The sequence below is a fragment of the Atractosteus spatula genome, chromosome 1, assembly GCF_055471065.1.
Source record: "Atractosteus spatula isolate fAtrSpa1 chromosome 1, fAtrSpa1.hap1, whole genome shotgun sequence".
In the NCBI taxonomy this organism is placed as follows: domain Eukaryota; kingdom Metazoa; phylum Chordata; class Actinopteri; order Semionotiformes; family Lepisosteidae; genus Atractosteus; species Atractosteus spatula.
Genome location: NC_142706.1, coordinates 20,885,856 through 20,908,938, shown reverse-complemented (window position 1 = coordinate 20,908,938; position 23,083 = coordinate 20,885,856). Strand labels below are relative to the sequence as shown.

The 23,083-nt window shown below is 36.4% G+C and overlaps 1 protein-coding gene across 1 annotated transcript in view; it reads left to right on the top strand.

Annotated features, from left to right (window-relative positions):
• The window catches only part of cntln (centlein, centrosomal protein), a 190,471-nt gene that overhangs the window by 12,767 nt on the left and 154,621 nt on the right, over positions 1 to 23,083 (top strand). Inside the window, exons 5-9 of the mRNA XM_088933536.1 lie at positions 11,222 to 11,356; positions 11,962 to 12,141; positions 15,914 to 16,051; positions 20,596 to 20,754; positions 20,976 to 21,167. Coding sequence (XP_088789662.1) covers positions 11,222 to 11,356; positions 11,962 to 12,141; positions 15,914 to 16,051; positions 20,596 to 20,754; positions 20,976 to 21,167 — 804 coding nt within the window. The remainder of the gene's footprint in view (positions 1 to 11,221; positions 11,357 to 11,961; positions 12,142 to 15,913; positions 16,052 to 20,595; positions 20,755 to 20,975; positions 21,168 to 23,083) is intronic.

The window sequence follows — 23,083 nt, the reverse complement described above, 5'->3', positions numbered from 1 at the left end:
CTTAGAAACATTTGGCATTGATGAGTGTATTTCAAACCACAATGAAAGTAAAATGTTAACAGTAATGTGTAAAACCACCAATTTACATCACAAAAAAAGACCACATTTCCACATATGCGCAGTGACATGTTCTGCAATTCAGAACAAGGCAACCAAAGTTCCAGTGAGGTGAAGCAGTCCTATTACATTATAAAAGTATAGGCTTGTGAATAGATCTCACGTCTCTTTTAATCCAATAGGAATGTTGTTCTTGACTTTGAGACGGTTTTACTGACAAATACAACTTCTTTGTTAACTCTGCATATAGATCATGTTGGAACATTTCTGCAGTTAAATTTCTGCTGCATACTGTACTTATTCATACATCTCATTACTTTAGTTATTACAGTGACTAGTGAGCAGGAAGGGCTGCTTTGTATCACAATTCATGCAAATTCTCGCTCTCAGCTGTGGCAAGACTAGTGGTTTGTGACAGCATGGAGACTATAAAGTACTTTCACAAAGTTCACGATTTTGTTCTAAATTTATAAAATTTTTCTCAAAAAATTAAATTAATGTAAATTAATTTAATTAGTTACCAAGATTTAATTGGTCTGAAAAAATTGGGACTGCACTTCCCCTTAAACATTCAAGGTTCGATTAAAATATTTACTTTAAAAAGTGTATCCTTAATGGCACATAATTGGAAGGGGTTGGTCTCATATGAAACATTCTATAAAAAATCTTCCACAGAATTGTGTAGATACAATCAGTGTCTTTTGTTGGGTCTTAGAAATCTTTAATAAAAACGTTTTATTGAAATCAGGCTTGCTTCAAAATAAAAGCAAACAGTTGACACTTCTAAACAAAGGAAACAAAATTATCAATTTGTATCTGTTTCTAAAGGGTACACAGTTTTTAAAATAAATTGATGCTACTGAAATACCCAGGCTAATGTTATATTCAGCTATTCACAAAAATAATAAAATAATAACAACATAGAGATTTATAGATTCTTCAAGGAGAACACTGGTGTAACACATTGACTGTGATTACATTGCAACAAAGCTCAAATACACAGTGTTCCTTGAAAGTACTGTATTTGAACCTTTCATCTTTCATAGTCTTAGAAAAATTATCTTAAAAAATCTTTTAACTGAACTGCAATATTAAATTAAATTGACCCAAATAACAGACATACGTACTGTACACAAATTGTTTCATGATTAAATAAAACATGTTTATTTAACAGAAACTCAATGATCCCTTTGGGCAAAAGCAAGTGAACCTTTTAATGCAATAAGCAGTGGCACATACATAAGGAGCTACAGTATGACAAACATATTCTGTAGTTACTAATCAGATTCTCACATCTGCTTTGAGGAATATTTGCCCATTCGTCCTTACAAAACTGCTTCAACTGCTCCAGATTTGTTGGCTGTCTTGCATGAACTCTTCAGGTCTTGCCACAACATTTCTGTTGGGTTAAGATCTGGACTTTGACTCGGCCAAAGCAAAATGGAATTTCTTCCTCTTAATCCATTCTTTGGTAGATTTGCTGGAATGTTCATGGTAGTTGTCATGCTGGAGGACCTTTTTTCATCTCATGGACAGAGGGCCTGACATTCTCTTCCAGAATATTTTGGTATGATTCTAAATTCATTGTTCTCTCAATGGTGAGTTGAGAATGGATGGTGAGTTATCCAGGTCCATGGGCTTGAAAGCAGACCCAAACCATGACACTCCTACTACCATGCTTGACAATAGGGATAAGGTGATTTTGGTGGTAGGTGTTTGCCAAACATGGCATTTTTTCTTGTGGCCAAAAAGATCAATGTTAGACTCATCCTTCCAGAGAATATTCTTCCAAAAATCAACAAGATCATCTAGATGATCTTTTGCAAACTTAAGACGAGCATCAATGTTCTTTTTTGAGGTGAAAGGTTTTCTCCCATGAATGCCATTACCGTTCAGCTTGCATTGTATTATTGAGGTATGAACATGGACATCAGCTGCAGCAAAAGAGCCTGGAGAGCCTTAGATGTGGTCCTGGGGTTCTTTTAGACATTCTGTATGGGTTTTCTTGGATTTCTTGCTCTGTGGGATAAGTTTGAAGAACATCCACATCTAGGTAGAGTCACTGTGGTCTTAAATTTTCTCAATTTCGAAAGTATAATAATAATAATAATAATAATAATAATAATAATAATTAATAATAATTGCTTACACTTATATAGCGCTTTTCTGGACACTCCACTCAAAGCGCTTTACAGGTAATGGGACTCCCCTCCACCACCACCAATGTGCAGCATCCACCTGGATGACTATTAACTATTTTACCTATCTTACTATCCATCAACTAACTTCTAACCTATTACTACTACTAATTTTATTATCCCACAGTAGACTGATGAATTCCAAAACATATTTCTTTCCTTAATGTAATTTAGGGCCTACAAGACTTTGTCCTAGTGATTGGTTCTTGGATTGGTTAAGAGGTTATTTTCCCACTTGATCATACTTATCTCCTTGAGTGGGCTAATGAACTTTGTGGTTCAATTACATTTGTAAATGCTCTAATTCTTATTTACCTATTTCTTTTCCTATTATATGCATCAATTCCTCTAAACACTACATAGAATTTGTGGATTTTTTTTAGAAAAGTAAGGACTAGTTTTGATTAAACAAGGATTTCATAGTAATAATGTAACAGAAACAAAACTTTCAAGCAGCACTGTACTCAAAATACGTGCAGTTATTTGAACAATTTGTTGAGAGGCACTACGTGATGGATTCTGTGTTAGGATCTGCCGTGCACAATTATCATCCCATGGATCTCATGATATTTACTCATAAGTACAGTAAATGTAGTTGGCCAATATTAAGGTATTTACCAGCATGCCATTGCATCAAATTTCTAATAATAATCCCATACACTTATATAGCACTTTTCTGAACACTTCACTCAATCTGTAAAATACTAGAAACGTGATCGTATTTCAGTGAGTAAATAAAAAAAGTTTGAGAGCTCAAGTGAGATTATGAAAGAGTGGCAGAAATGGAAGCTGTATTGCATTGATCCAGAAATACTGGTACATTGTTTTAAATTTAAGATGGGTATTGTTTAACATTTAAGTGTACCCCTGAAGGCATTGAAACGGACAACACTTACTGTAAAAAGGCAGCTGTCTTCCGTTTCCTTGACGAATGGATTTCAAGTGACTAAATCACAAGTCATTTCTTCTTGTCAGTTCCATTTCGCACCCAAAAGATCAGCAGTGTAGTGCCTGCATGTTTAGCTCTCACTTCCACAGCAGTGATAGAGGAGTCTCTCCATGAGGATGCTCATTATTTGTAACAGTTTGTGTTTCAGTCAGTCATGTTATTATCTCTGAACTAATTGTATCTGTTAAATCTGTTAAGATGAGCGACCAGTGTAGCAAACCAAATATATTACAGCTGATGATTGCATTAAGGAGCCTCTTCGGAGATTATTAGCCTACAGTACATGCAGCAATTGAAAGTGAAAGTAATGAAAGACTCTCCATTGACTGACAGGTGCCTATATTGTGAGCTGAATCTATCACAGTGCAGGTGACATTGTAAATTAACCTGTAGCCCTATCATAGCAGGTGTTGTAGTTTTTCTGGGAGAGGGTAGTTGAGCATTAAGAGCATTAGATCATTTTTTCTCAAGTTTTCTCAAAAAAGCAGAGACAGTGGTTTTTCCACATGAAACAAGTGGTAGACCTTGGCTGGAAAAATAAAACTTTCAATTCTTGGGAAGCATCCTCTTTCTTCAAAGAAGTTATGTAATTTGAAACTTGTTTTAAGGAGTGTTTCACATGAGAACTCACATTTTTGCCACCTTGTAGCAAATGAGAAACATTTGGTGGTTTGTCTGGCCTTGAGCCCTTTTGTCTGCCTGGTTAGGATCTGGGTTGCCTCGACCCTCTGGAATGAAGTGGCAATAAATGTTTAAATGTTATTTATGTTATGTTGGTAGGTTTTCAGGCGACACAGTGGCACAGTGGTTAGCATTGCTGTCTCACAGAGCTGGGGCTCTGGGTTCAATTCCAGACCACGGGTATTATACATAAGGAGTTTTTCTGTTCTCCCAGTGTTCGAGTGGGTTTCATCTGGGTGTTCCAGTTTCCTCTCATAATTCAAAAAACATACTGGTATGAGAAAATAGGCCCTGGTATGAGTGTTTATGTTTGTGTCTGTCTGTGTGTGCCCTGTGATGGACTGGCGTTCTGTCCAGGGTGTATCCTGCCTTGTACCCATTGCTTGCTGGGTTAGGCACTGGGTCCCTAGTGACCCAAATTAGATAAAGTGGTTAGAAAATGGATGGACAAATGTTAGGCTTTCAGGTGCAGCTATTAATGGTGGTAATGAAGTGAAATAGAAAAATATAAATTAAGTGTATTATTAAAAATGTTTAATTATATATGTAGGCTGATAGTGGACATTTAACAATATTGCAGTGCATACTGTACCTTATATTTGAATATTATTTGGCTCTTTGGTCTTAATCTCTAAGTAAATATTCTTAAGAGCCAGTTTAGTTTTTGGAATGCTGCTGCATATCTAGTTCCCCAGCCCACTGGCCATCAGTTTTGTTTTAATTTAGAAGCTTTCCTCATCATTTTCCTTGAAGTCTAAAGATTAACAGATGGGTTTCATACCGTAGTGCAACAAGAGTTTCTCATGCCAAATGAGACTGGCATCACCATATCACCAAAGTACATCCACAAGAAAATCTCGAATTAGCAGCAGTGCCAGTGATAGTAAATAGCTATGTGCAATATTTAATTATATTAAGTGGTCTATAAATTCCTAACTTGTGATATATAAAAATGTGCCTGTTTAAAGAGAAACACTTAAAGTTAATAGTATTGTAATGAATAGGTGTGTGTGGTGTGTTAGCATTATGAAACAGGTTATTAGATCAATATAAAAAAATATAACAATTAGATCCTGATACCACCTAAGAAAGCAAATAATAAAAATGAATAATTCAACCACTAAAATTAAGGATTACTGAGCGATTAAGGCATGCATCTTGTGTGCTTTAACACAGCAGAGATGTAATCAAATCCAAACTTTGACAAATATTTATCAATAATAAATAACACTAACACAGAATTACACAACACACAGTCCTACCTTCTGTATATATCAAATACCCAGAAATCTGCCCCTAGAATCTAAACACTTGGGCAAGAATGGAACCTGTGTTCTATTAAATGAAATGGGTCTAACCAGGAATCAATCTCTTCCTCTAAATGGATGTTCATCAATGAAGGGGAATTAATTTCCCTATTTCAACAATCTATCACTAACATACAGTAGGAGTTATATAGCCAGAGAATCAAAAAAGGAAATCTGAATTTAGCTAAAAGATAAGACTGCTAACCTCTTTACAATAAGGTCAAGAGTCTGGTATTCTTTCAGATTTTTAGATTTTCAGATTTCTAGGTTTGTCTGAAGAAACAACAGTGCTTTCTCATGGGACAAGTTTCTGATGATGTTTGTCCTTCTTCCCCCTTTTCCTCTCGTGTCTACAGTATACAGTATGTCTCTTACCGTATTCTATGGTCAATTCCCATGGACTCAAGCTTAATGACCTCACTGGGAATGTTCTGGTCACTGTTGAATATTCATGTTTTAATATGGCTGGTTTAATGATCTTTGTGAATTAGTTTAGCTTTATTTAATAATTAGTAACACTCCTTTGATCATCTGTATCTTGGCCAAGGTAGCTATGCAAATACAGCAAAACAATACCGATTGTTTCAAACCTTCAGAATAAGGTAACTTTTCTGACAACTACATATATTGCTAACCTAATGTAACCCAGTTGGCCCCCAGCCACAAAAGTGTCCTATTAATATTCACTCCTATGTGTTGAGCTGATTATGAGTATTATTATTATTATTATTATTATAGTATATAAGTTCCTATTAGCTGAATATGAGTATTAAAAAGAACTGAAGATTTAATTCTGCAAACGACAATATAGTGAAAGGAATTATATGTTTTATAGTGGAAAATTCTGCTTTGTGAAGGGTGAGTGTGAGGTTCCAGGTTCAGTGTAACATCTTGCTGCTGTGTTGGCATCGGTACAAGTGGAGATTTGGAGCAACTAAACACTCTAGTACAGACCCTCATGCTTAGACCTGATCTTGATGCAGTGTTGTGACTCGTGGCCTCCCAGATCATAGCTTCGTATTGTACGATTGTTTGGCTGTAACACTGTGGCAGGTTAGAAATTGCTGGCTGTGAACACTCCAGACTGTGAGAGACAGTGCCCTGACTTTGTCTAGCCTCCAACATCTTGATGGAACAAAGGTGTTGTTCTCCTTATAGGCACAGCATATCGTCTCCTTTCTTTATTTTTCCTTCTTGATTTCTGAGTGTTTGACATTTAACAGTTTAAATCACTTCATCACCTGTGCTCCATCAAATCTTTCACTAATGAGGTGATTAGTGATTATGCAGCAGTCACTCAAGTGTATTACAGCCACTCACAAATGACCAATTAATAAAAATGATGCCAAAACCATTTAAGCTATGCCCACACTCTAGGTACTTTTTTTTATAAAAGCATGCATTAAACTTATCTTTTTTCAATAGTTTTTGTTTAGCATATTTATCTTACAAGAAACACCTTTCCACTTTATGGTGCGTATTAGAATATGCAGTTGCTATGAATCATGGGGATGAATATTATCTTTTGCTGTGAGTATTTTGGCTTGATCTTCATGAGCTTTTAATGAACTGCTGGAAGAAGGGCTTCACAGTCTTTTTCCACCAAAAGCTGTAATTTGCTGTGTTCATCCTTTGTTTTTGCAAGCTTGTCTTTATCTTGCCGTCTCTTGAGATCAACTCCCATATTTCATTCATCTTTTGTTTTGCAGCCAATAGTCATTTAGTTATAATGTTATAGGCTATGCAGTACAGAATATGTTATATTCACACATAAAGGCATATTGGAAGTTATTCTTTTTATTCCACAAAATCCCCTTTCAAATTCCTGCACTTCTACCACCATTTCATATGGTTATGGGTGCCGCTGTAATACAGTAATTCTGGCTGGTCCCTGAGCCACTCTGCACTGCCACTTGAACCTCATTTTCCAGTAAAAGATGCCAGCAATAAAAAGTGCCATACAAGAAAAGATGACGCGGCATCTCTGATCTTTTGAGCTAGTAAAAGCCATTAGATTTTCATCATTGAAGGCAGGTTTTTGGAACGGCAGCTCTTAGTAAGCTCTATTAATGAATAAACATAAATATAAAAAGCACCCTGCATCATTTAACTGATTAAAAAATCCCAGCTGAGTTGGAAAATCACAGGTTTTGCGAGATAGTAAGTATGCGCTATGATAGAAGAGTCATAGAAGAGTTGAAAGGGGTTTGTTGGATGACATAAAACCTGGCATCCATGATTTGTGTATACTGTTACAATTCGATTATGTAAAATACTTTGTAAGTTGCCTATTTTTGTCATATTTTCCTGTGTAATTAAAGCTTATAGATTCAAACAAATTCCTACTGCAATTTCTGAGGCACAGAAACATTTATTATTCTCTTTTCCAGCTGGAATTTGTGAAAGTCAGTAGAACTGCTTTTTGTTAGACATGAAATATTTTTTTTTAGAAAGATACAGAACTACTACAGTATATGGTATGTTATGCTTTATTATAATAGTAAGTTAAAAAATGTATAGGGTTCATATAAGTTATACTGTTGAACCTGAAATAGATTTTAAATGACTAGACCATGCAATTTATTCTTTTCTTGTAATTGTTTAGTCAAATTATGATGTAGGTACTGTATCTTTATTTTTACAATAATTGAACTTTGGCACTGGTAAGAGGTCAGAGGTCAACCATATTGCCTAGTTTCATTTGTGACTGTTTCAAGAACAGTTCTAAAGTGTCTTGTGACAAAACTATAATATAGAGAGGGTTTGTCAGTAAAGGGTGGTTTTGAGAAGATAATCATTAAAGTTATCCAGTAAGGTAAGTAGCATATTTTTTAGGGCATCAGGGTATTTCAAAGGCCTACTGGGGACAGTGTCCTAATACTGCAAGTGTTAACACTAATGCCTCCTTTTACCATAAAGTTTTTCCTTTGCTGTTTGTTGGCTGCCCAGTTTATGTTCAGAAACATACAAAATATCCTAAGCTTAGAGGAAGCTTAGTTCATAGGAAAGCTGTTTATTGAGTAATTTCATTCCTGGGAAACTGTTTCCACCCCTTTAACCCATTAAAACACTATTTTCCCCTCTTAATGTACATGGTTGGAAATGCTTTATGTACTCCTTGAGTCAAAAATCGTTTTTAGGCAGAGAGAGAGAGTCGTTTGGAGGTGGGGGCTAAAATGCCTTGTGCTGCATCCTGAGATAAACATCAGGAGTGAAAACAATATAACAAGCTGAATTTGTGTGCTCTAGACATTAGAATGTGATCACACAGGATATTAATGTTATTATGGAGTGCGTGTTATTAATATTTAAAGTTTTATGATGTATGCTCAGTAGCCCATTAATTGTCATTAATATGTTTAGAATATTCTTTTTTTCGAATCTTCTGTGCAGGGTTTGTTTTCAAACATGGAAGCTACAGTAATAAAATGCCAAGAAAAAGACAACAATAGGACAACAGTAGTGAGATCTTCCTCTTTAATCCATTAAAGGCAAGGATAGCCCATTTGCCTATAAATTAACTGAGAGCAAGATCTGGTTTTAAATGCCTGTGTTGCAAAAACTAATGCTCTTTTTTAGGTCTGCAGTGTGTAAGGGAATCCAACAAGAAAAATAATGCTCTGAGGTTTAAATCTTCAGCCTTCTCTCCAGCGTCCTTTTGACTACTGACATCCTTTATTGGAATCTTAGCTGCTAACACAAATAAAAAATGAAACTTTTGTCCCATTATCAGAGATGTGATGGTCTGCTGCATTTTTAGAATTATGTATTTCTGGTGCCTTTTCCACTAACTTTTGACAAGAAATCCTCTTTTCTTTCCATTTTTTATAACATAATTAGCTTTCATTTTTGAGCTGCACAGGGAATTTCTAATGCTAATCTTTCTGTCCTAGACCTCTTAACTTCTTTAAACCTTTTTTTTTTACGAGTTGAACTCTTCTGGGGTTAAAATTGTTCTTGCCTACCTCATTATCAGCATTTGATTTTTTTTCCACTTACAGTATAAATCTCTATTAAAACCCTTCTGCATTTTGAATGGACAAAAATGTAGATCCACTATCTGGAAGATTTTAAGTGTTTTCCCAACATGGCAATTAATTACATCCCAGGGCACAATGCTATATTTTTAAAATATCATTCGCCAGCAGTGGTTTATATCATTGCCAAAGACTGTTCCAAGGATGTCTCAAAAATCAACTATTATAAGAAGAATCCTCATCCAACTTTATTTTTCTCATATTTGGAACAGCCATCAAGGCACAAGTACAATAAAAGTGTATAAAAAACTCCCTTTTGCATATTATTTTTTAAAGGTAATTTAATTCATGTACAGGTTTGTTTTTAGCAAGTTTTTTTATAATGGGAGGGAGGGATGTGAGCATTTTAGTCTTAGATTCATGTGTCATTTGAAGATCTACTGTTTTTTCTCATCATTGAAAAGCTTTGAGTGTGTGTAAATCCTTGCACAAATGGAATGACGGCTTTCATAGAATAGTAAGTGATTTTTCTTGTTTATAGTGAGTCGTTGTATCATTGAGAAGACTGGAGTTGTGGGAAGCTAAAACACTTCCCCGGTATTCAATAATTAGAGATCAACTGCAGTCTAGATACTAGAATTGAAGTGCATTGTGGGAATAAGCAATTCAGATATGAGGATTTGTATTTCAGATAACAATATAATTGCAGGAGACTAACCCAATTCATTTATGAATAAGCTCGTAATTAATTTGATAGTGATTAACGAAAAAATATAATAAAATCTTTCTTTTCTATTGCATATTCTATTAAAGAATTACTCATGGAGAGCAGGATGAGCTCTGTGGTCTAGAGTTGGACCACTTGGCAAATCATGTGGTACTAGTGTTCTGAAGAACCATTAGGTACCTTGTATAAAATGCTCAGTGTGCTATATTTTTCACCTAATGAGGGATTCATTTAGAGTTGTGCTCCCTCTTAATGCTCAAACCAAAGTGAATACTCTTTTTATGTATCCATTCAACCAGAATACCTTAATCAGATCTTAAGGACCAAAATCCTTTGAGAGATAATAGATTTCGAGGTTGCATTTGTAGCTCGATATGACATAATGAAAATTGGGAAAGGAGACTTTCATTTTGAACCTGTAAACATGTAGAGTTGGTTATTTTTATCTTTGTATCTGAGTTTGTGTTTTGGGAAAATTGTTCACACACGAACAATATTCTATTTAGCACATTGAGCTAAATAAGGTGATATATTTTTAAACTACAACAATGCAGTGCATTTTTCCATTATTAGGTATTTTCAGCATACTTAAAATGTGTAGTTAAGGCATAATCAGATTTATGAGAAGACTCAGAAAAGAAATCAGGTTCTGTAAACAACATCATTACTTTGAAAATGTAGGTGAATACTCAGGAGAGATACTGTAGCTGCTTTTCTACTGCACTTGTGTGCTCTTCAGTAATCAATTGCATATAGAGTACCCGCCCAAGTGGATAGTGCTTGGCTTTGTATCTTTTTCATTTTAATTTAGACTACTGATTATGGAAAAACATAAAAAAGATTGTGTTCTTTCAAGAGAAGTTAGTCCAGTACAGATAAATGGTTGCAGGCGTTGAGAAATTTGGGTAACCTGTACCATAATGCTTTGAATCATCCTGTATTAGAGGATCGAAGTATCAAATGGTTTTAGATAAACTTCTTCTGTCCTGCCATTAAACAAAGCCTTAAGGTGATGCAGTCAAAGTGACAGGACTGCATGTCCATGTATTCCCGGTGAAATGAAACTAGCCTTCTGGGGATATGCTCAGACTCAGAGTTGCTGTTAAACACTGTGCTGTAAGTGTCCTTCGAAGTCAAGCGTCAGAAAATGTCATTTCTGCTACTTTCACATATTACCAAGGGCAATTTCACTTAAAAGGGACCCTTTATTTAATATTTAATCACATTGAGAAATATTATAAGCTCCATTTAGTGAGCCTGACCTCAGCTTGCATTTCTCTAATGGCTGTCTCTCTTCTGTTTCCCCCTTTTCGGTACTTGAACAGAAAGTGACAGGGCAGCAACAAGAAATAAACAACCTTCTTCAGAGAAAGATAGCTGTGGATGAAGAGAAAGGCTTAATGAAGAAAGATCTGACTGCTTTGCGACAGAAATTGGAGGATAAAAGTCAAGAACATAAGGTCTGTACATATTTCCAGTGCCATGGCTTTGAAGCAGCGCTTGAAGCTGTATCTGCCTTTGTGACACAGAAAATGACAAGTCCCACAGGAAGATTGCCTAAGGCCTCAAAATCACTTTAAAAAACCTTGTGGTTTCTCTTCTGCACACCAAACCCGGCAAAAAGCTGCTTAAAAGCTGAGAATCTAAGCCTGATAACTTCCAGATAAATAGTTAATGATGGAAATGGAGCAAAGAAAGTATGCATGTGATGATGTGGCTTCTCCTAATTAGATTCTGATGGGACTCACATTATTAATTGATAAAGGCGAGGTCTGGGAGGATGTGTCTTTGTGGGTCTCAAAAATAGCTGGGGACAGCATCAAAGGATGCTTGATCAATTAATGGGCTTGTAGTAAATGTGTTCTCATTAGAGCTGTCATTAAAGGGAAAATATGGCCCTTCTACCTGCATGAGAGAAGACCAATGAAAGCATCCAGGTGACCTTGCCAATCAGATATGTAAGGAGCTGCTGTGTAGGTAAAGCTGCACAGTTCTGAGTATACATATTTATATTAACCTTCCTGCCTTTTTTTGTTTATTTGGCCCTTGTGACTCTTTCCTACAGGATTTTAAGGAGAGAACGAAAAAGAAGGAGGAGGAGCAGCGGCGTGTTGTGAGGAATCTGGAGGAGGGAAAGGAAGGATTAAACACACGCTGCTCTGACCTGCTAAGTGACCTGGAGAAACTGCAGAAGCAGGCGGCCCAGTGGAAACAGGAGAAGTCTGGCATCGACTCCAAAGTCAAGGTAACACAGAGGCGAAGCACAGGGAGGGGGTGCCGGGGTGGATGTGTGCAAATGAAGGGACTCCCTGGGCAGACGAGAGGAAGGGTTCCCTTTATTCTGTGTGCCTCAGACTTCTTTTTACCATCATACATGTAAAATAAGTTGTCCTGCGACTTGGCGTTTTTAAAAATTGATACTCTTTGCAGAAGGTGGGAGAAATAATGACTTTTCATGTCTTAACACCTGAGTCTTAAGGGTTTCTTTAATATGATCTGGACTTTTGCTTTAATTCCTTATCTAATTAATACATTCCCTGTTATGCATCTTTCACTGATCTCTATTGTTGTTTCTGCTTTGATCTTTTAACTCTCCAGTGATCTAACTTTTGCAAGTGTACAGTAAATAACCTTTCTTCAGCCTAGTTACCTGCTCCTGGAAGAAACTTAAGAGTAAAAGTAATCGGTGGCAGTAGGTTCTGCCTATAGCTACTCCCTCACCATTGAATCCTTTATAGGTGATGTAAGACTGGAATTAAACCCATGCAGTATATCGTCTTAAAATAACAGACTTGCCTGACTTGTCATATCTATCATATTTATTTTCTCTTAATTAAAAAACACTGTGATGATTAAGTCCATTTAGTTTAAACAACCAGGGGAGAACAAAAAACAGCGCACCAGGTACACATTTAATCAATGTTTTTTAAGACGTGGTTTATTGGAGTTCATACCAAACAGTTTCTGGTCACTAAAGCAGAACTTGTTTACTAAAGCCATTCAGATTTGAAGATACAGTATGAACGCTCTACATGCAGACAATACAATTAAATTTGTATCAGAAGGCACAGGGCACTGCATTTATCAATGCAAATAATGAAACAAACATGTATAATTAATGCTTTAACCTATCAATGGGGATCATAGCCTTGTAAGGTGAGTAACAGTGTGCAGTGATGTAACCCTCCCGGGTTCCCCAGTAACAGAGATTGTTCCTGTGGTGAGAGTAGGACTGAGGAGAGTTGGGTTCATTGTAGACTAGGTGGATGCCTGAGACACGAGGACTGAATCCCTGCTGGGACAACATCTCACAATCTTGGCAAGAGTGGAGACAAGATGGCAGCAATTTAGTTTTTCAAATGTAAGAGTTTTGGACATCTACTTACACAGCATGGTATTGCTCCATGTGGTGTGTGACCAGAAGGCTGAACACAGACCACTCTGCTGTTTTATGTACCCTTACCCTTCTCTAAAACCCGTCCACCTTGTTGGAACATGAGCCATACAACCTGTGGTTGTTCATCCTGGTCTTTGCCATAGGAGGTAACAAGACACACATCATACCCTGACTAAAAAAAGCAACCCTGGGAGCTAATATAAAAAGGTACTCCAAACAGTGTTTGAATTATTTTGTAATGATTATTTTTTAATCAAACCTTGCACGATTAAACCACTCATTGATTCTGAGACAGTGCCTTTGTGAAGACCATCATTAGCTGTGGCTGTACTATCTGTAGCACCTTCACGGATATCATTTCTATTATGTATTTCTTCCACTTAGGCTTTTTTGCCAGTAGTAAATGCTGCAAAAAGGGAATTATTTGCTTTTTCTTATGACAGACTGCTTTCTGAATACTGTGGTGGCTGATACAGTACGTAAAAGTCACCAATGGATGTTTACTATCCTTTCCTTGATTGAAATAGTGTGATGCGGTTTATTTTTGTGTTTCCAATAAACTACTACCAGACTAGGTTCATACTACCAGAATGATTACCTCACATTACACAGCTTTAGTCCATTCCTGTTTATCTTTCCTTCCTTGCCATGGCACTAACAGAAAACATTTGTGCCTACAATATTATTTGAAGTGCGATTTACCACATGTGACTACTTGAGAGGGTGACAGTCAAAGACATTTCACGGGATTATGAGTTTTGCCTACCGCCACGCTTTGGGCTTGGGTTATGTTTAGTACTCAAGCTTCCTAACCTTTATTTTGCAGCTGATAACTGTATCAGTTGACACATTGTAGACAGAGCAATGAATTTGTCTTGTGAGCTAAAAATGTTTGCGATTCAAACATCAAAGAGACAAATGTAATATAAGATGCATGCACTGTCTGTAGCATTACAATAACTGGACCATGGTGATTTACTTAGAGGAAGTAGGTACATTTCTCTGTACAGTGTGCTTCACCATCCGACAAAGCACCATTTTAGCTTAGAGCCGTATGTCATTCATTAATACCCGGTCCACTGCTGTTTCATAAATACGCAACATTACAGTAGATAAGAAAGAAAAATAGAGGCCTTTATGTGAAAGTAATCAGTGTTTTCACATCATCTTTTGAGCTACAGTACTTAATAACTTAATAACAGTAACAGTAATTTCCAGAAGTCAGAACCATAGTTTCTTGATCTTTCAGCCAAATTAACTTTACCGATGCCAAGCATTTTCTTAGGGCTTCAAGCTCAGTACCACTGGTTGAATTATGCATGAACTTCTGTTTTTAAGAATTTGAACAGAGCAATGTCCTCCCACTTACACAGATACAGATATTGCAAGATATGTTCTTTTTCATGGTACATCATGAGGTCTGTAGTTCTCTTTTCAACTGGGGGTGGAATAGGGAGGGCTGGGCTGCCTGTTCTAAAGAAAAAGCCTTCTTCTCATACCTGGCATGTAAAAATGTTACGTGCTCTATTATGTCCAAACAAGAGACCATGTAGGGTTGTTTTTCATGGCCCCACATTGCTTAAAGAAGTCTCCTGTATTTTAATAATCTTTATGCAGAGTGCACATTCATAATTTAAAAACACAGGGTATTCACTGATGAAAGTTTACTTTGAGCCACAGGTACTTTAACCTCAGCAAATGGGTAATTACTGTTTGATCATAATGATTTCAGTGTTGATTCAAAGTGTTATTAATTAAAGTTGTCCATTGGAGAGTTTTTCTTTTATTTTTGCCTTGTGCTCTTTGCTGGCAGTCTGTGGGTCTTTCCCTATAAGTTTAATTGTTTTACTTCATAATTATGGCTGCTCCTGTGATTTGAAGATGACCCACAAGAATCTACACTCAAGCTGAAGGCGATGCGCATCTTGAGAATCCTTTCACTACCGGGACGTCATCTTTTTTGCTCTCCACCCAGCATAGAAATCTTTAAATTATAGAAGTGAAACTATCTAGTTCAGTGAGATAGACAGTGTGTTACATGTGGTTTGGTTTGTGCAAACTGAGGATTAATTGAGAGGTGTTATTATGACCCCTGAAGATGGAAGTGCTTTTCCAAAAGGAGAAATGTTAGACTCGATGAGTTTCAAAAGCAGCAAATGACTCTCTCCAAGTCCTTCATCTAAACTGTAATAATGAAGAAATAATTTGTTGGAAGATGTACAAAATTAAACACATTCAGCACTTTAGTTAAAAACGGTATTGTGTCTTTTGATGATGTACTGTAGTTTGCTTCCCTAAAGGATGTTTTCCTGTTGATGTCCATATGGCTTTTGATCAGATACTGAAGGAAATACAGGTTTTGGTAGAGCAAAGTCGCTTATAACTACTTTCTTCCTTTCAGTGTGTCCGTTTCTACATTTGTACAAATTCTTGTTCCTCTTATGGGATTTAAGTGTCTTGAGTTTTGAATGTATGCCCTCAGAATTTAAAGTTTATTATTTTTTTGAGCTGATTTAGACACAATGGCAGTGGTTAGCACTGCATCATATTAAAGTACTCTCATTGCATTTATGAAGAAAATATACGACACAGATAGTCTCTTATTTATTTTAATTTTCAGGTGTTAGAAGATGACATTAAAGAATACAGAAAGCAGGTTGAAGAGATGCACAACAAATGCAACGATCTGGCTGCTCAACTTTCATTCAAAGAAACTGAACTGGTACAAAAAGAAGCAGATGTGACCAGACTCAGGCAAGTGGGATTGTAGCTTATGCACAGCATGATTTTCTTATGTCTCTAATTGTCACCTCTAATTTTAAGAGGTGCTACATTTTTGTGTTGTTTTTTTTCTCTTTTACACAAAAATGTAAATGTTCTAGGCTTTTATTGGAGTTAGAGTAGTTAACCAAGCTGAAATGATAAACAAATTTGTGACACATTGTTTCAAACCAGCGTTGGTTTTCTTAGTTTATCTGAAATCATATTAATGCAAGTTTATGTTAACAATTCAGGCATAGTAAGATGGAAACTTTACCTCTTTCTGTTTATGTGGTCTGTGATTGGCTGCGATTCTGACAGATAATTATTTTCAGATTTCCTATTTCATCTTTTCCTTCCTAAATTTCGAGGCAGTTTGAATATAGCCAAATGCACTGGAATAATGTGACTCCTCTAATTTGTAAGAATTCTCTTGATTTAAAAAAGACAAGGAACACAGAAGGCACAAGGAACAGAGAATGGCCTCAACCTCAACTGATAAATGTGGAACAGCAGTTTTGTAACCGTTACTATTTATTCTGTATGTTACTTTTCACAACATAAATGTTGTTTTTCATTGTTTTAAGTAAGGGGCACCTACATTTAATAATACTATCTGTAGCACTGAGCTGCTTGAAGCAGAGTTTTACAAAGAACATAACAAAAGCGATTTTCCATGAAGAAAATAAATAGCAAAACATAAGTGTCTTTGAAGTATACTGTATACACTTTAATAGTTACCGAACAAACTTTATCCTGAATTAAATCACTTCTTCCACATGTCAGTCACAAATTGCAAGCCCAGTATGCTTCTTAGGAGCAATTATTGTTTGTATACAATTTTGAAAAAGCTACCTGCTGAGATCATTTCATTAAACCTCTACATTTGTATATAAGAAAAAGTCAATTTTTGTTATAGTAATAGACTGCACTACATAACGGATGCCTGATATCTTAATTCACTCAGCTTTTTGTTTTAGTTATATAGCATCTGATTCCGATTTTGTGTGGAGAAGAAAATACCCTTTATTCTGTAAAATGATACGATATAGGTTGTATGGAAGAGAGCACTTTGCGTAACTGATTATCTTTTCTCGGTCAGTGCCTTCATAATACTCTCCTTGATGTTTATTTTTTTAGAGTTTAAGGTTTAGTGTTTATAAAAATGTTGAAAAATATTTAGCACATATTATGGACGACTTCCTATAGTTATATTCTTGTCTTTTCTTAGCCCTTTAGGATATAGTAATCAAACCTTTGATTTTATTATAGTGTCTTTTGCTGATCTTGTAAGGTTAAAATTACAAGTAAATTAATATTTTTTAAAAAAGAGTAGTGAACATAAATTTCAGTATTCATATTCATCCAGCAGCTGTATCACCCTGCAGCTCTCAACTGGCTACCCTACTGAAGCTAAGCAGGGTTGAGACTGGTCAGAACCTGGATAAGAGACCTCCTGGGAAGCTATGGTTGCTTCTGGTAGTGGTATGTGCTTCTGGTTAGTGGGACCAGCGGGGAGCGCCCACCCTTCGGCCTGTGTGGGTTGTAATGCCCCGGTATAGCGCCCTCTTTTAATTGAGATGTTGAACTGAGGTCCTGACTCTCAGCGGTCCTTAAAGGCATTTCTCGATAAGAGTAGGGAGTTATCTTGGTGTCTGGGCCAAATTCCCCCCCCCTCAGCCTTTACCGTGGCCTCCAAATTGTCCCCATGTATGATTGGCTTGCACTCGCCCTGCAATGGACTGGCGCCCTGTCCAGGGTGTACCCTGCCTTGCACTCGTTGCTTGCCGGGTAGGCTCTGGCTTCCCACGACACCGTATGGTATAAAACAGTTTGGTAAATGACATGACATATTCATTGTTATACTATTAGCAACTTTGCATACTCCACTTTTCAGTACATTGAAAATGTACAGTAAGTACCCATTAAATAAAAAATGCATGACTCTGCTCCAAAAGAAAAAAGGCATGTCATCCATTTTCTACTTTTCAACATATCACATAGCTGCAGCTGTCTTCGTAATATACGTGTTCTGTTTCTTTTCATTGTCCACATCTGCCACGTGGCTTTTCGAATGTCTTCAGTCCAATGCACATACTTTTAAGATGACAGCCTCCGTTTTGCTTTTTAGGTTGCAGTCATTTCGACATCACTACTCAGAGCTGTTAGAGAGATGCCCTTCTTTAAACCTCAATATAATGGCAGAGCATGTAGTTGGTATGGGTCCAACCTCAGATTGGCAGGAGCCTTGAAGCCACTGCCATGCATTGACTGGAATCTGACGTCTCGAAAGTCAATGCAATAAAACTTTAACATACCGCTTAAATGTTTCAAATCACATCCTGAACTGAAGAGAATAATTAGAGCCGTTGCTTAAATGATTGCAGCAACATTTGGCAAAATGTATAATAGTATTTTTTTTTTAACATTTCTCTGTTCTCTATAAAAATGTCATCAGTAGCAATAAAAGTGTCATAGAGACATCATGCATGCAAAACATATGTACTTATAATTCTTCAGGCATACTTTTGATCCTTTTTTGAATTATGTATGGCTTATAACTCAGGAGGGCACTATGTTAAGTAAAATAGGCAGTGAATTAATTGATTTATAATCTTATTGAATGCCATAAATCTTTTAAAGTTTTAGTAAATTGACTGAGTAGTTTAATTGTGGTTTTAGTCTAACAGGGCAGCGTAAGTTTGTAAAGGCCTAGGTGAAAGCTTTAACATGTTCCAATTTGAGTTTCTCTGGCGACATGTAAATCTTCTCTGTGATAAAGCCATTGGATAAGCCCTGCATACTTGATGTGCTTTGGAGAATAAAAAGGGTACCACACAGGATTTGGCAAAGAGCAGTGAGCTTTAGTCAATATAATAAAAATGTACAGAGATTGAGAGCCTTAGCTTTAATCAAACTGTTGCTTATACTGGTACTTAGCATAGCCGTTTGAATAAGATGTCACTCACATCTTCTGTAAGGGTTTTCTGAAAGCCTAATTGAAATACTTGTAAATGCCACTTTTGTTCAAAGAATAAGTTGTTTCGAGTTCAGTTTTTTTTCTTCTCTGTTTTAAAAAGATTGTTTCCAAATCATGATCTGGGCACCCTTCAGCTTTGTCAGACATACTCCAAGGTTTCCTAGAAAAGGCTGACTATAAATCGGTTTTAGTTTTGTGAATGGAAATATGTTGAATGGATTATTTAGTCCTTGCTTTATAATTAGCATTACAATTTGCTTTTATTTCAATTTAGTCTTGGGGGTGTGGGGGACTTTCTTATGGAAAAGTATGACCTGAAAGGGATCCTTCAGCTAAGAAATTTAGAAACAGGTGTAAAGAAGGGTGATCTAAAATTCATAATTTTCATCTGGGAGAATTTCTAATGAGAAAGAAGTAAAACACAAATAAAGATAAAGGCGCATTATAAGTATTCAAAATCACTCTGCACAATGTCTTGTATCTGCCTTTGTTTTCTTTAAAAATTGCTTTGTTTTATTCTGGAAGAGTTTGCAAGCTTACAGTATAAACATTGAGACTGCTGTTGGAATAGAGAGCTGACATATCCGATTGGAAAATGTATTCACTTCCTGTGTTATGCCTTTTCAGTTCTATAAATCCTTATGTAAGTTGTAAGTGACCCGTTTTTTTAGCCATTGCCTAAACACATATAGAGAATTTAAATTTATAATACTTTGGAGTTCCCCTTGTTTTCCCCTGCTCCTTCACTTGGCAAGCAAGCAAAAAGGAGCAGAAGAACAGAATCACAGGCTCACCAGGGTCTGTTGTCCTGTAATGGTAAGAGGTATGTGTGTGCTGATAATGGAGGAGGTACAGAGCAGGTGAGAGAATATAGCTGCAGCTAGTAATTCAGGAGTTAGACAGAGAGAAAGGAAACTTTACCTGTTTACATATAGGGAGAGACATTAAATGATGCTGTAAAAAAGTTTTAAAATCCAATAATTAAAATAATTAAATACCGAATATACTGTAGCTTACATTTACAGAATACACTACAATATTTACACTACAGTAAATAAATTAAGTACTGGAGAAAGAGAATTATGTTTTTTAATGAATTCATAAATTATATACTGTATAATTAATTGCCGTGCACTGTACTTTTCAGTAATTCAGCATAAAATGAAATACACAGTTCAGAATAAAATTAGTTCGGGGCTCCCAATGAATTACTGGGTTACTCAGACTTTTCAGTGAAAATGCGCCTGATGATACACAGAGGATGTCACAAGAGAGCAAAAACAAAGTGAAACTGATCGTGATATGGAGTCATGGTGGTGACTGCATTATGCGTACTCTGTGCTTATAAACTTTTAAAGGGATTTGCCACTTGGCTTGCTCTTTACCCATCTAACGTAAGCTTTCTGCAACTGGAAAATGGGATTATTATGGGATCCATGGGAGGTTTGTCAAATTGAGGTAAATTGGGGTTTTCGTGACCCGGGGAGAAGGTGTAAATGAAAATGCAGTAGGAGTTCATTATTGTATCCTTGAGGTCCTTGTCCTACTCTCCTTGCAGGAAGGAGCTGCAGGAGCTTCAGAACCTCTATAAACAGAGTACTGAGCATGCGGCCCAGCAAGCAGAGATCATCCAGCAGCTCGAGGGCCTCAATCTGGACACTCAGAAGGTGCTGCGCAACCAGGAAGATGCGCACACCACCGAAACTATATCCTGCCAAAGGGTAATTGTTCCTGAAATTCAGTTTTTGTATTTCAGAGGCAGATTAGACTAACTGCTTGCTCCTTTGTCAGCACCATCTCAAGTCTTCGAAGTAGGCTTTCCGTGTGATTTTAGCATCTAGTGTACTGTAAATCTCCTTAGAAAGAAAAACTGCTGATATGTGCGTTTAACCTGCTTGGCCATTTCTCAGGTTTGTGAGTAAATCTGTTTTGGTTCTTGCAGCTGTACAATGATCTGAGCATGCGGTATGAAGCCTTAAAAACCAGCGAGATGCAGCTGCGTCAAAGCCACATTGCCTTAACAGCACAGTTGCACCAAAAGGAGCAACATATCAGCCAGTTACAAGCCAGGTTGCAGCAAGCTTTGGTCACGGCTCATCATCAGGCAAAGCAGACAAATGCCAAGCATCTGGAGGTAATGTTTCTGAACTAAGCAACACGTGTATTTTTCATTACGGGCACACACCGCTTATAGAATGCAAAATCGTACATTGGTTCAATAGCTCATGAGATTCTTAGTGACCATGTTTAACAGGTAAGAATTTGTACTTTCTCAGAGTTTTGCCTCAATATTCAAGCTAGCAGATGTCCTTCTGTGTTGATTTTTTCTGGTTTTGTTAAATTGATAGACTGCGGAGCACAGTTTTGGACCTAGAGGGGCATGACAGAGTCAGAGATTTGCTGAATAAGGTTAGAAGATCATGCTCTTCAAAACTGAAAGAAACACTTGGGAATGTTCCAGTCATCTAGAGGTTAAAACCATGTGGTGTCAAAGGTACTCTTGATGATTATAAAATTATAACATTTTACAATGTATGCATTATAATAGTTGTAATTTCCCACACTATGTAATACTGAGTCACAAAATAATTCTCTAGTACAGTGCATGAGTACATACAGTATGTGGGTTTGGGGTTACCCAGAACCTTTTTATTGAAATATGTTCTTGCTGCACCCTTCAGAAATGTGACTGAAATGAAAGGAGCTAGGAATGAGGGAGAAGAAAATTTTCGATCAGATAAACCTCAGAGTCTATACAGTATGAAACCAGAAGCTGCTGTCCCTGCTGTGTGTACGTGATTCCAATCTGGTGCTGTCTCATTCACCTGCACGTTCAGTGGCTAATGGTCTGTTTCAAAGGAGGATAAACAAAACCAGAAGTGCTCTTATTTTGCAGAATTTCATTTTTTAGAAATAGTAATTATTTGATCATAGAGATGAAGAAATAGCAACAAGTTTATAAAAACTTACAGAGTAATTTTTGTTATTGAGTCTTTCACAGAAGAGTTTCATGTACTGTAACTGAGTTGTAAATTTGGTTGTATTTGTTTTTGACATTAAGTGGACAAATATAATCATGAAAATCTTTTTTATTGCAAGAGCAAATGGCACACTTTTCTGGGTGGGGTCCAAACTTTTTCCAAAGAGAACACTCATATTAAATGGAGTAGACTATTTTTATTAGGAATATCAAAGGCAGAACAATTGAGTGCAAAACAGAAGCTGCAGTTATTCTAAAACTGATTTGTATTTTATAGTTTTTGCTTGGATCCATTCTATTGGTGCGGTTCACTTTTAGTATTCGTATTGCTGAAAGGAAATGAAGAATTTGATACTTTTTTTTATTTTGCTGATAAATTAGTATGGCAGTCAAATTCCTATTTACTTGTGGTCTGAAATTGCTCATTTAAGCAATTGAATTTTTCCTATGCCCAAACTGTATAGAAATACTCAGTTTTGAATACAAAACTGTAATATTTATTTGAAATAGCCAGAATCCCATCAATTTATATATTTATAGCTTAATTGTATTCATTTGGATAGGCTGTTGGTTACCAAAAAGAGTTATTAAAAAATGCAAAACGTCTTGTTAAGACAACATCATGTTTGGACGCATTTCCTCAGTCCCAACTTCTGCTTGCCCCCTATCGTAGTAGTCCCAGTAAGGGTTTATGCAATGCAGATAATCTAGCATTACTGTAATCATTCAATTATTTAAGGGTAAGCTTCCTTCATGATATCTCTTGTCAAAAATCAAAAAGAATAAGAGGTCCTGCTATATGCATCTATACAAAATAAATAATAACTGAAACACCTTTTGTTCTATGTTATTATAATGCACTACAGCCGTTTCCTTTTTCTCTTGTGAGAGTGGTTGAATATGTTTGCAGGATGTATCTGAAACTGTAACAGACTTTAAAGAGTGCCAAGTGGATAGATGTTTGAGAAGCGAGAGAATAAATCTGAAGATGTGAGTAGTTTTTTTTCCTTTCTATCCCAATTATAGCTCTGTAGGATTCAATAAAAATTCACTTCAGGTAATAAACTGGT